Raw genomic sequence first — 13,966 nt, forward strand, 5'->3', positions numbered from 1 at the left:
CTTTATCCATATGTGGAGTAAAAAAGTAATGTTAGAGGGAAAAGTAAAACCTCCAAATCATGCTCAGCATTGATTATTCAAACATGGTTCCTGCTTAGCTTTGAACCCTAATCTCCCATGCAGCTGATGCAACATGCTGCCAATCAAGCCAGGTGGAAAGGTAAACACCCTGAAACCACTGCAAACATGTCTGAAAAGAATGCTTCATGTCAGCACATCAGCATACAGTCACTGATCCTAGGGTACCGAAACAATCTGTCACAAGCCAGACTCGAACTCGGGTCTCCAGTGTGGGAGTAGAACTGACTTTCCACTGAGCCCAGTGTAAATACCATGGTATATGAATATGTTATATATTCAGTAGAGTTCGTCCACCAGTGGGTTTTGCCGATATGATAACTAAAGTGGGAAAACAGGCTGATAGCTGATTAATCGGCCAATAGTTTTTTAAATGTATAATATGAATGAAAACTTTTCACTCAATGTAAAATAGAGCTGAACTTTAGTATCACTTTCAGTGATGATACTTTAATACATTTCTCCCATACTGGTATCTTCTTCTAAACATTTACCATCTGAAATGTATGAAAATATGAAATAAAATATTACAGGTCAAATGTATTTGTTGTTCAGCAGTAACATAAAACACTGCCGTACAATGCCAAATAGCTACTGTATGCTTCATCACTATTGACAATATTTATTTTTTTCTTATTTTTATTGTCATATGAAATCTATGAATGTTGTACAAGAAAGGAAGAGAGAAAAGCAGGTAGAAATAAAATCAACTCAATCCTGTTTTTTTTTAAATGTCATTTTAGAATGGCATCATAAAAATTATATATCCATGTGTCTTAACATGAACACACTTCATATATTATAAAATATGCCCTCTCCTGAAAATCAAATGAATCAGATTTATATTGTTTCTTTTGTACATAACATAGAAAACTTGGACAGAAGCTTATTTTGTCAGAATGGAGAAAAGTTTTGGAAACTTTATAGGCAAATAAACGATAAAATGGAAAACGTCTCCGGTTACTCATGTAACCTCGGTTCCCTGAGATGAATGGAACGAGACATTGCTTTTGAACACTATGGGGAAAATCCCTTTTCCACGACCTAGTTGAAGCCCCTGTATCATAACGCCAATCTTGTGATTGGTAATGATGTTTGAACACCGCCCCTTTAGGTGTGCATTTGCCCTATATAAGCAGGTGCTCAAACATAATTTCTTCTGAATTTCTGACTGAGGGACAAGAACACATCACTCATTCCTCGAAACTTTGACGTAGGAGTGAGGCCAAGTTTTGCAATGTCTTGTTCCTTTCATCTCAGGGAACCGAGGTTATGTGAGTAACTGGAGACATTCCCTATTGATTCAGTTCACTCGACACTGCATTTGAATGCTATGGGGAATGGAGTCCCATCACACCGCACTACGTAGTGTCATACCCTAGATGTACCAGGGTAGAAACGCTTAGAAGAATGTGTATATGAGGTCATGACCCTTTGGTCAGTGACTTATATGTCTTCAAGTGTGTATGAATATGAATAACCCCACATGGTGAAACCCAGATGGAAAATTAATCTTAATCTGAGGATCTATATGAGTCATATAATACACACAGAATAATTAACCCCTTCATAACCAGAGGTAGGGAGGGAGGTTTTATTCTATTGGAAGTGCTTGTGGATTCTAGTGGGCATAAACTGGATAGCGGCCTACCCAGACGGCTGTATTAAAATTTTAATAGGTAGCCCTCCTGAAGAAGGAGCTCGGGCTCACCCGGTGGGTGAAGGAATAATAGCTCTCTAGACAGAGAGGACTCGTGAAGCGATGGATGCCACGTCTAGGTTATAAAACCTTGCAAACGTGTTCTAAGAAGACCATCCTGCTGCAAAGCATATATCCTGTAGGGATATACCATTTGTCCATGCCCATGAGGAAGCCATGCCTCTAGTTGAATGCGCCTTTACGGCAATAGGGCATCTAATGCTCTGTGACTCAAAAGCGAGGACGATCGCATCAACGATCCAGTGAGAGAGCCTTTGTTTGGAGACGGACATGCATGCGTAAAGACGTCTCGTGGACAGTGCTCTAGCCTGTAAAATGGTCTTCATAACCGCATGAGCCAATTCTGGCTCGTCGGCTGTGCTCCGTTCAAAGGCCACACCTGTAGGCTTCACAGCACTGGCTGGGGATGCCAAACCGTGCCTTGTGTTTGAGAAAGAGAGTCTTTCTTCAGCAGTATTTCACATGGAGGCCCATCCAGTATTTCTAGCATCTTCAGAAACCAGGACTGATTGGACCATTTTGGCACAATTAACAGAACTGTTTCCATGTCCACTCAGACTTTGCTGATGACAGAATGAAGGAAGCGCACCAGGGGAAATGCATACTTTCGTTTCACCAGCCATAGCGTCCTGGTGACTTATATACGCCACTACTGTCGTGTTGTCCGAATGAATCAGAATGTGGTGATTCATGATAAATCACGAATTCACGAATGAAAAGCTCTCAAAGCTAGAAAGATAGCCAGTAGCTCTAGGCGATTGACATGATACGCCCGTTTCACACCTGTTCAGGTGTTGAAAGTCGGGCGTCCATCACACACCGTGCCACAACCTGTGTTGGATGCATTTGTGGTCAGCACCTTCCTTCTGAAAATTTGACCCAGCATAACACAACTTCTACCTGTTGGTAGAACAGGTGAGCATGTACGTACGCATGCTCACCTGTTGGTAGAAGGCTGGCACTGCACATGGTGCTAGAGCAGCCAGACAGCGGCGAGTCACCATGATGCGCATGCGCCCGAGGCTCTAGGCACGATGTGGAACATCACTTGTGTCAGTACTGAAGAGGTCTCATATGTAACAGACCTAATGGTATGACAGCAGATGCTGCCACCATAAAACCCAGCATTCTCTGATATGACTTCTGTGGTAATGTTTTTTCAGTTTGAACTGAGACAAACACTGAAGAATGGTCTGTACGTGCTCATTCGTGATGTACGTACGCATGCTCATGGATGAGATGATCTCCTAAAAAGGAGATTTACTGGCTGGGGAAAGTGCTTTTGTTAGACCAGATTTTCCATATGGCAAAGCAGCAAGTCTCTGTGTTCACTCAGTTGTGCCTCTGATTGGCTAGTAATAACCAATCGCCAAGGTAATTCAAAACACACACACCATTCATTTTTAATGGGGCGAGCGCCGCATTGATACATTTCAGTGGGGCAAGCGCCACATCGATACATTTCATGAACATGCGGGGAGCCAGAGACAGACTGAAATGAAGGACTTTAAATTGATACGCAGTTCCCTCGAACGCAAATCTAAAAAGCCACCCGTAATGTGGTGCAATTGGTACATGAAGTATGCGTCCTTCAGATCTATTGACGCAAAGTCCTGAGGATGGATGTGCGATAAGATCTGTTTCTGAGATAAATTTTTAAAGGGCGCATTGCAAGCACGCGATTCAAGCATCTCAGAACTAGAATGGGCTGAAGCCCGCCGTCCTTCTCCAGAATGAGGAAATAACAGCTGTAAATCCCGCTGTGTGTGTCGCAGTCTGGGGCAGTCTCTATCAAATATTTTGGCAAGGAGACTGTAAATCTCTGCACGCAACACTGGCGCTTTGCAATCTGTGGTCCGACCACAGGATGTGCCGGTGTTGCGTGCAGAGATTTACAGTCTCCTCGCAAAAAAACGCGAGGTGGCCAGCATACAAACTGAATCGTATGACCATGCTCGATTCTTTTAAATACCCAGTCTGACATGCCTTCGTTTGTGTAGGGACTTTCGTGGCTCGCAGCGCAAAGTCCGTAGCAGTGCGGAGCTCTTTGAACATCTCTGGATCGTAGCCTTGCTTGTCTATTTGTTTAAGGAGCTTAGCTTGGAAAAATTGGAGCACCGCCAACGCGTGGAGTGCTGAACCAGTTTGGCCCGCCGCTGAGTATGTTTTTCCAGCCAGTGTGGACGTCAGTTGACACTGCTTGGAAGAATGAACGGGGCGTGAATTCCACGCCCTGTTACTCACCGGGCAGAGATGTGACTCTACCGCCTCTTCCACAGGGATAGTTGGGCATAACCTTTGAATTCCCTGTGGTCCACTTTATTGAGGAGAGTGGTATCGCTGTGTGAACGAGCTGAATTGGGCGTGCCAGGATTTTGTCAGTTCATTATGAACTTCTGGGAAAAGCGGGGCAGATCTGCGCAATGCGGTCGCTTGACGGCGTCCAGGCTGCAAGAACCATATATCAAGGCGAAATTTTTTAGGTTCCTCTGGAGGAAACCACTTGAGACCGAGCTCTTCGACCGCCCTTGAAAGGACGAGAAGCATCTCCTTATCAGTGGTGTGTGCACGCTCCTCGCCCTCGCTGGGGGAAGGGGCGGTAGCATCATCCACTGACCACTCACCAGATGCAGTGAGAGATGTAACATCATCCCCAGTGTCAGAACTGCCGAACATGACTAGGCCGTGCGCTCCTGCAGAGGGCCGAAGCTCGTCACGCACATACTGTATGGGGATAGATGCAGTATATGGAGATTGAGGGGCTCACGGGGCATGTGCCGGCACGAGATCCACCTCAAATTCATCCTGCTCAACCTCACGGCCCTGCCGTGCCGCCTCGTGTGATCCTCGGGAGTCACAGAAGAGATGGGTGGGAGGGCGCTGGAGGCTGAATCGTCCCTCAGAACAAGGGCGATTCGCGAGCGAAGCGTCTTGAGACTCATGCCCTCAATGTGAGGGCAGTCTGTCTCTATGAGAGCTGACTCTGTGTGGGCACGGCCCAGACAGTGAATGCAGCTCTCGTGCTGATCTGACGGCGGGATGTGTCCCTTGCATAAGAAACACTTACGGAACGACGTCTTTAAAAAGACACGAACACGTAAGCGGCTCTTTTAGTTTTATATAAATATATCTATATCTATATATATATATATATATATATATACACACACACACACACACACACACAATATCACAATAGTTTATAAGGATACAAAACTCCTGCCGAAGCACTGCAGGGAATCAGGATGCTGAAGCAGCCTGTCCACCAGCGAAGCGTCAAGCGGCGAGGCGGAGTAAATGTTCGCTGGAACACTGCAGGAGTGTTTTCTCGTTGTTGTGAAGATCCTGCCCACTGACTCGTGTATGTTGACGGCGAAGTAGTAGAAGGCTTGTAGACGAGAGATGAATCACTGTCTTGAAAGAAGAAAATTCTGAGGAATGATGTTTGCGCTCCCGCTTTTATACCGGACAGTTTTGCACCTAAAAAGGCAGGGCTTAAACACCATAGCCAATCCTGGCGTTATTGTAGAAAGGTTTCAACTTGGTCATGTAGAAGGACACTCCCCCATATGCGTCAGCTTAGTGACGCAATGTCAATTGTACTGAGTCTTAAGGGAACCCTCCAGCGCCAGCCACGGAGGAATTGTTAAAAAAAATCATTCTGACAATCAATGTTGATTTTTTCTGATAGATGATAGTTAAAAACACAACAGTCGGCACCGATTAATTGGTTAATCTGATATATAGTTCGACCTCTAATATTGATTTAATTTAATTGAATTGAAAACTTTATAATCATTGTACTGCTGAGCAAAACACAAAATTATTTTGGTATCCCCTGAGTTCTTCAGACAACAACATAAAGAAGACAATATAACAAACAATAAGACAATAGAACAGATCATTAAAATGCATAATACAATTGCATGTATGTATGTGTGTGTTGGAGGGGGGATAAAGCAGTGTTCAACTGTTTTACAGCTCTGGGGAAAAAAGCTGTTTTTCATCCTTGTGGTTCGTGAGTGAATTATCCTGTAATGCCAGCCAGAGGGAAGCAGTTTGTGGTGATGTGATGGGTGGGTGGGGTCACTGATGATTTTTAAGGCTTTGCTCCGACATCTGGACAGATAAATGTCCTCGACTGCTGGTAGCTGTGTGCCGATGATATTTTGATCTGTCCTGTTAACTTGTTGCAGAGCCCTCTGGTCTTCTCTTGTGCTGCTTGTGTACAATGCAGTAATGCAGTACATCAGTACTCTCTCCACAGTACATTGATAGACGTTCACGAGAAGGTCTTGAGGCAGTCCCACTCTCCTCAGTCTTCTCAAGGAGCAGAAGTGTTGTTGTGCCTTTCCAATTACAGTGAAGGTGTGTGTAGCCCAGGAGAAGTCCTCTGTAATGTTCACCCCCAAGAATTTAAAACTGGAGACTCTCTCCACGGCTTCACCATTTATAATCACAGGACTCAGGTCAGTCCTCCTAATCTTCCTAAAGTCCACCACAATCTCCTTTGTCTTCCTGTAAAGGATAAGATTAATGACAGGGCACCAGGCTGTCCAGTTTCATACCTTATCCCTGTATGCAGTCTCGTTATTGTTCGTAATCATACTAATGTGCTTAGGCCTAGGCTGTGAAGTTTGGACACCAGTGCATTGGGGATGACCATGTTGAAGATTGAACTGAAATCAATGAAGAGCATTCTGACATACGTGTTCGGCCCATCCAGGTGCTCCAAGGCAGTATGGAGAGCGAGGTTGATTGCATCCTCTGTTGATCTGTTCACCCGATAGGCAAACTGATATTGGTCCAGGGTGGCAGGGATGGTGCTTTTAATATATGCCAGAATCAGCTTCTCGAAGCACTTTGATATCAGAGGCATGAGTGCAATCAGCTGTTTAGGGATAGGCACAATTGTTGTACATTTGAGGCACAGAGGGACAACAGCATTGGTCAAAGAGAGGTTGAAAATGCTTGTGAAGTCTTCCGCATGCACAAAGTATGCGCCCCGGGAACATCATCAGGACCAGCCGTTTTCCTCACATTTACACTGCGTAGAACCCTTCTGACCTCATTAGTGCCCAGTGTCGGCAGTTGATGTTGGTCAGGTGGCAGTGCAGGCCTAAGTGTTTCCCTGCTATTGTTCTCTCATATTTAGTTCCTCTGCCATGGAGTGATTGCTGTTTATATGCATGTTATCATTCCTTTTGTAATCTGTGACAGCTTTTATGCCTTGCCACATTCGTCGGGGGTTGTTATTATTAAAACTGTCCTCAATCCTTAGTTTGTGTTTGAGTTTTGCTGCTCTAATGCCTTGTCTTAAATTAGCCCTGGCTAGACTATAGGCAGCTGTGTCACCTGTTCTGTAAGCAGCATCTCTTTGTTTTAATAACTTCCTAACCTCTTTGGTCATCCAGGGTTTCTGGTTAGGGAACACATGGATTGCCTTAACTTGGTAATGTTCTCTGTGTAGTAATTAATGTAAGACAGGACAGATGAGGTGTACTGCTCTAGTCCTGTAGGAAAGTTGTTTTCGGTAAATACACTCTACTCCGTACACTCAAAACAATCCTGTAGTTGTGACATTGCTCCCTCAGGCCATACTCTAACCATTTTACTAGTTGATTTAATCCTGTTAATGAGTGGTTTGTAAGCTGCAACATTAACAAGGAAATATGGTCAGACTGTCCTAGAAGGGAACAGGGCAGGTCCTTATATGTGTTATCAACATTCATGTAGACATGGTCTAGTATGTTCTTACCCCTGGTTGAACATTTAACATTCTGATGGAATTTTGGATAAACTGACCTGAGGTTTGCCTGATTGAGAGTCTGTCCATGGCAATTGCATTCATGCACCAGGCATTGTTCACATGTATACAAATGTCCAGTCAGCATGGAACAATGTGCGGCCTGCTAGCTTCACTGCAGAGTCAGGAATGTTGCAGTTTAACCATGTTTCCGTCAAGATCAGGATACAACAGTTCTTAATACCTCGCTGTGATGTTATCCTCAGTCATATTCAGTACTGTGTTATAGTACCATGGTACCTTCATCTGATACCATCACTGTGCCTTGCTGCTGCCATAGTACTCCTTTTAAGTGTTGTTTTAAATACTTCTTTAAATGGAAAGAAGTTGTAAAATATCTACACTGAGAAATGTTGTGATATTTGGTTACATTTTAACTATTAATTTTTTAGGTCACAAAATAATGGGCATGTGTCTGTGTGTTTACATGTGTATGTAGAAAGTACAGATTCAGAGCTTCTGGAGATGTACAGCAAAACAGACACACTGATGCTGTGTGTTCGGCTGGCTGTGCTGGTGGCAGTGACACTGACCGTCCCTGTTGTCCTCTTTCCGGTATTTCGCACACAGATATAAACACAAACTGCACACCCACTCTCTGTTTTTCTGTTGTTCACACACTATTACTGTATATACTTCTCATCTAGTGCAAGACATATGCAGTGTTGAAATATTTTTGTATGTGTGTGTGTCTTTCTTCAGATTCGCCGTGCTGTCCTGCAGCTTTTGTTTCCTGATGAGCCCTTCCACTGGATGCGTCACATTTTCATTGCTGTGTGTCTCCTCTTCATCGTCAACCTGCTTGTCATCTTCGTGCCCAACATTCGTGACATCTTCGGCTTTATCGGTAAGCCTCTCATACTGTTCAGATTTTTATTATAATTTATAATCACAGGCATAATTAATAATGAAAACAGACTTCAGGTGAGTCATTTTTGTGTGTGTTTTAGGTGCCACATCTGCTCCCAGCCTAATTTTCATTCTGCCAGGATTATTTTACATCCGCATCATCCCTGAAGAACAAGAGCCGTTGAAATCACCACCAAAGATCAAGGTTATTAAGCCAGAAAGAATTTTACACCACTCTCAGAGATCTAGAGCTTCCCCTGCTTAAACTTAAACTAGCCTAACATATTTTGCTGGTCTTACCTGGTTTAAGATGTTATAGCTGGTCTCCAATCTGGTTTAAGTTGGTCAACCAGCTGGTCTCCCAGCCTGACCAGCTGACAAGTGCCCAAAACCCCTCTAAAACCAGCTTAGGTTGTTTTAAAATGTTTGTTTATTTTCACCAGTGTTCCTCTGTCTCTTCCTCATTTCCTTTCATGTTTTCCAGGTGATTGCATTTGTGACACTGGGTTTCATCTTCATGATTATGAGCATTACATTCATAGTAGTGGAGTGGGTGACAGGAAGGAAGACCATGGGTGGCCACTAACAGAGCTGAGAGAACCTGAAGACTAGATTCTAATGCAGAACACACACACCACAAAAAACTGTAACTTCTAAACCAGTGCAGCCACTGCAACCCTCTATAAATATCTGTCAGATCTGTGGAGCAGTGGTTGTGCATAAAGTAATGATGCATAAGAGCGGTGCATCTAAAATCAATTTTGACATGACGGATATCAAATCAGGCAACGCTTAATTTCAATGAATCCAGAACAAGATGTTCCTCAAGGAAGCTAGTTACCAGGCTTAACCATCCAAAGTGGCAGCAATGCAGAAGCTCTTGACACGTAAGTGCCATGATGTTCGTGCATGTGATGCAGGACTGCGTCATGCCCCCTGTCTTTACCCAATAATTTAATGTTGCTATTTAAAAAAAAACATTTAACAATTTTTCCTCATCACTGCACCAATAAGAAGCCCAATAAATATATACAGTACTGCGCAAAAGTCTCAGGCACATAAGATGTTTCACAAAAACATCTTAAGTGTTTTAATCAGCTTTAGTGTGTCAGTAATAAATATACATTTTAGACTCCCATACATTCCTTTTACAAACAGAATAGAATAGAAGAACAGGGAGCCCTGCAACAGATGGCATGGCCCCCACAGAGCCCCCCACTAAACATCGAGTCAATCTGGGATTAAATAAAGAGACAGAAGCAATTGAGACAGCCTAAATATATAGAAGAACTGTGGCAAATTCTCCAAGAAGCTTGGAACATCCTATCTGCCAACAACCAAGAAAAACTGTGTCCAGGTGTACCTAGGAGAATTGGTGCTGTTTTAAAGGCAAAGGTGGTCACACCGAATATTGATTTAGCTTTTTATGTTTACTAGACTTTGTATGACGTTAATTGATAAATGAAAACCATCTATGGCATAATTTTTGAAGACATCCTCACTATGCAACATTTTTCACAAGTGCCTAAAACGTTTGCACAGTACTGTATATATAAAGCTGGTTTTAACTTTGCAGTTATTGGTGTTACCTAACAACACTGAAAATGTGAAAAAAATGAACTCATTGCCAAAGTTGTAAATATTATCCCATTTTTTGCTACCTCTGAGGAAATAGAGTAGTTTAATAGTGACCGTTACATTTTTTTTTTCGTTTTTTTTTTTTTTTTATAATCCTCAAATATATTATATTATTTAAATAGGAAAATGTACAGTTTTATGATGAATTTCAGCATTATCCTTCAGGACAATCTTTAAAGAACCTAAAATAATAATGTTATGTTTTGCTACACCCATTAAACAAATAAAACGTACAGAATGAGGGAGTCTTATGTTACACACCAGCAGTATTTAGTACAACTGCCATCTTAGGCTATACAGTATATTTACTCTGTTTTAAAGAGGAGGCTGAAAGTAATGTCTAAATAGTAATTCTCTTGTATTCAAGACAAACAAAACACTTTTTGGCAGTTTTTTTTAAATATTTTTATGTTGTGTGTCATTTTATATGGTGGAAATATATTTTAAACACCTTCAAAATGTAGGATACTTTTAACACACTTGAAAATGGTTTGTTTCTGGTTTGCATAGTGTTATTTTATGTTTTAGTGTCATTAAAATTCCACTCCAGAAATGAACCAGACAATAATGAATGCTGGGAAACACGTCATGTAAAGGTTCCCAGAAAATTGTGTGGGCAAATAGCCATAAGCTATAGTGTTCATACTATATGACCATATCTGTCTCTCTTCATCAGTATCTGTGAGTTTTTACATACAATCAGGGCCGGTCAACCCATTAGGCGACATAGGCGTGTGCCTAGGGCGGCATCGCTTGGGGGGTGCGGCGGGTGCCAATCTACCGAGCCAGTTTTAGCATGTGTCCAATCTGTGTCTAACAAAATGTGCCCTGTGCGTTCCGATAGCGTGTTGTGGCGCCCCCCACGGAACTTATAGACAGTGTACTTGCCTTACTACCATACTACTCTTACTGTTTCTGTCATATCTGTGTTTGGCAAAAACAGTGAGAGAAGTATGGATAGTATGCCATTGTGAACATGGCCATAGACTTGCACGGGGCTCTTGAATCCGAGTGATGCCCGATGGACGCGTGAAATAAATCTATGTTTTGAGTTGGTTCTTCTCAATTCTTTTATCAAAAGTATGGGCTGAATCGTTTGAAGCGCTTTGTCACGCAGTAAAACATGCTTTAGAAGACAGAAGACAAAAACAATGCTGAATGAAGTGGATATTTACTTACAATTCACTGAAACAAAACCTGCAGCTACATTCAACCGTCATGTGCGAGTGCAGTATGTGAACGATTGTCTACTGCATGTAAAGACATTTTCTAAATAAAAGTGTATCAAAACACTAACATTACATGAAAGCTCTTAAAAGTACCAAAAATGACAAAGCCCATACCATGTTTATTGGACATGTTCTTTTGAGTTGCCTACCATATAAATACCATAATATATTATAAAAAATACCACGGTTTTACCATATTGTACCATCACTGTACCATGATACTGCCACAGCAGGCTTTTGAGAAAGATCAGTTTGATAAACTTCTTCTTCTGCTGTGTCCTAATGTGAAAAGGTGTCAGTATGTTTTTAGTCCATAGTTTCATTAATGCTATACAATATTCTGTATGTAGGCTACTAAAGAAAATGTTCAAATGATGCTGTTAATATAACCACAAATTAATGCTTTGGTGCTGTTACTGCAATAAAATCAAATAAATAAATAAATAAAAACATAAAATCTCCCAAGGAAGCATGCCCCCAGACCCCCTTAGAACATCATGGTGTACTTGTTGGGCCCCAGGCTCCCCAGTAATGATGAAAGCCTACAAATGTCCCTGCTGTGAAACATACTGTACAGTGTGCACAGATCTTCTGGGCAGTCCTTTGCTTTTTTTTTCTTTCCTTTATTTATTTTATTTATTTATTTATTTGTTTTGTTTTTTGAACATCTTAGACCACTTGGTTTGGTTTTCGTGCATTTACATTAAGGATATTTCTTTCTTTTTTTTTTTTTTCTCTACAATTTGGAATGCCCAAGAGGCGTAGTGACTCGCTTCAATCCGGGTGGCGGAGGACGAATCTCAGTTGCCTCCATGTCTGAGACCGTCAATCTGTGCATCTTATCACGTGGCTTGTTGAGCGTGTTACCACGGAGACGTAGCGCGTGTGGAGGCTCACGCTATTTTCCGCAGCATCCACACACAACTTACCATGCGCCCCACAGAGAGCGAGAACCACATTATAGCAATATTTAGGAGGTTACCCCATGTGACTCTACCCTCCCTAGCAACCAGGCCAATTTGGTTGTTTAGGAGACCTGGCTGGAGTCACTCAGCACGCCCTGGGTTTCGAACTAGCGACTCCAGGGGTGGTAGTCAGTGTCAATACTTGCTGAGCTACCCAGGCCCCCCACATTAAGTTCATTTCTATATATGGTGATACCAATTTATGATGCCTACTTAAGAAGCCATAACTTAGTAGTGTTTATTCCCAACATTGTTTTTATTAATTTTTTGCCAGATTCAGTTTATACCCATTTCTGATATATTTAACTAGAAATTAATTTGTACTTTTTTTGTGTAAAAATGAATACATTCATTTTTAGCACGTGACTGGGGGGTGACTGGTGGGTCTTGCCTAGGGTGCCAATTGGTGTAGGACCGGCACTGCATACAAGGAAGAAAAGTTGCCCGTTTGGCCTAAAAGGAATATTCCAGGTTCAGTATAAGTTAAGCTCAATTGACATTGACTCAATTAAGCATTTGTGGTATAATGTTGATTATCACAAAAATTAATTTTGACTCGTCCCTCCTTTTCTCTAAAAAAATAAATAAAAATGGAGGTTACAGTGAGTTACTTATAATGCAAGTGAATGGAGTCAATTTTTGGAGGGTTTAAAGGCAGAAATGTGAAGCTTATAATTTTATAAAAGCACTTACATTCATTCTTCTGTTAAAACGTGTGTTATTTGAGCTGTAAATTGTTGTTTTTACAGTCGTTTCAGGGTTTTAGGGTTATGGCATTACATCGTCATGGCAACAGAGTTGTAAAACTGGATATAACTTTACACAGAAAAGGTTACTAAGCAATTTTTTTACACTAAAATCATGTTACCACACATATTGTTTACATCGTATTGCTATACTTTTAAAACAGTTAAGTATTTTAATGTAAACGGATTGGCCCCATTCACTTTTATTGTAAGTGCCTCACTTACAAACCCAGATTTGTTCTTTTTTTTGTTTTTTGTTTTTTAAAGAAAAAAAAAGATGAGTTGAGCTTAACTTGTATTGAACCCAGAATACTCCTTTAAAACTACATTTTTATTTTCAGGTTTGTGCTTTTGTATACTCTTTTATGTACATGTGATATGGTGAACAAACTTTCTATGAATTATGCTACATGTACATCTGTTTGTCATTATATGTGCATATTTTAATTTTATTTGGCTCCAATTGGACCTGAATGTTGTGAGAAATATGAAATATGTCATTCTTAATGGAGAAATAATTTGTGCAAAGCTTATAAAGAGATACAAGAGATACATTTCACATTTCCCATGATTATCTTTTTTTTAAAGTGCCTAAATTTGAAAGAGACGAAAAACATTCTAGCATTCGACATGGATTTATGTTCAGAAACATGTATTTATAGTCAAACACATTGCTGTCTGACTTTTAACTAATAAAGATGTTTAAAGATGACTGGTTTGATCTCATTCTAGTTTTTAGTGCGTTTGTTATGTTGGCATGAGAAAGCCAACATACTGAAATTCTATTTAAACGTATTATTATTCTTCCGAGACTAAAATTTCTGACTCTAACTCCTCCTAGAGCTTTTAAGTTACAAACACCAAACTCACCACAGACCTTCAGACTGGTCTGACTCGGATTGCTACATCTTTTCTAACTGATTGGACTTCCAGTA

The 13,966-nt window shown here is 41.2% G+C and overlaps 1 protein-coding gene across 3 annotated transcripts in view; it reads left to right on the forward strand.

Moving 5' to 3' along the window:
- The window catches only part of slc38a5a (solute carrier family 38 member 5a), a 40,211-nt gene extending 26,468 nt beyond the window's left edge, over positions 1 to 13,743 (forward strand). For all 3 annotated transcript variants that reach the window (XM_051653118.1, XM_051653119.1, XM_051653120.1), the window contains 4 exons: positions 8,044 to 8,159; positions 8,307 to 8,451; positions 8,555 to 8,658; positions 8,938 to 13,743. In XM_051653118.1, the coding sequence (XP_051509078.1) occupies positions 8,044 to 8,159; positions 8,307 to 8,451; positions 8,555 to 8,658; positions 8,938 to 9,039 (467 nt within the window). In that variant the 3' untranslated portion in view covers positions 9,040 to 13,743. The remainder of the gene's footprint in view (positions 1 to 8,043; positions 8,160 to 8,306; positions 8,452 to 8,554; positions 8,659 to 8,937) is intronic.
- Positions 13,744 to 13,966: the final 223 nt, after the last annotated feature.

Source organism: Myxocyprinus asiaticus, chromosome 24 (assembly GCF_019703515.2).
Source record: "Myxocyprinus asiaticus isolate MX2 ecotype Aquarium Trade chromosome 24, UBuf_Myxa_2, whole genome shotgun sequence".
Lineage (NCBI taxonomy): Eukaryota > Metazoa > Chordata > Actinopteri > Cypriniformes > Catostomidae > Myxocyprinus > Myxocyprinus asiaticus.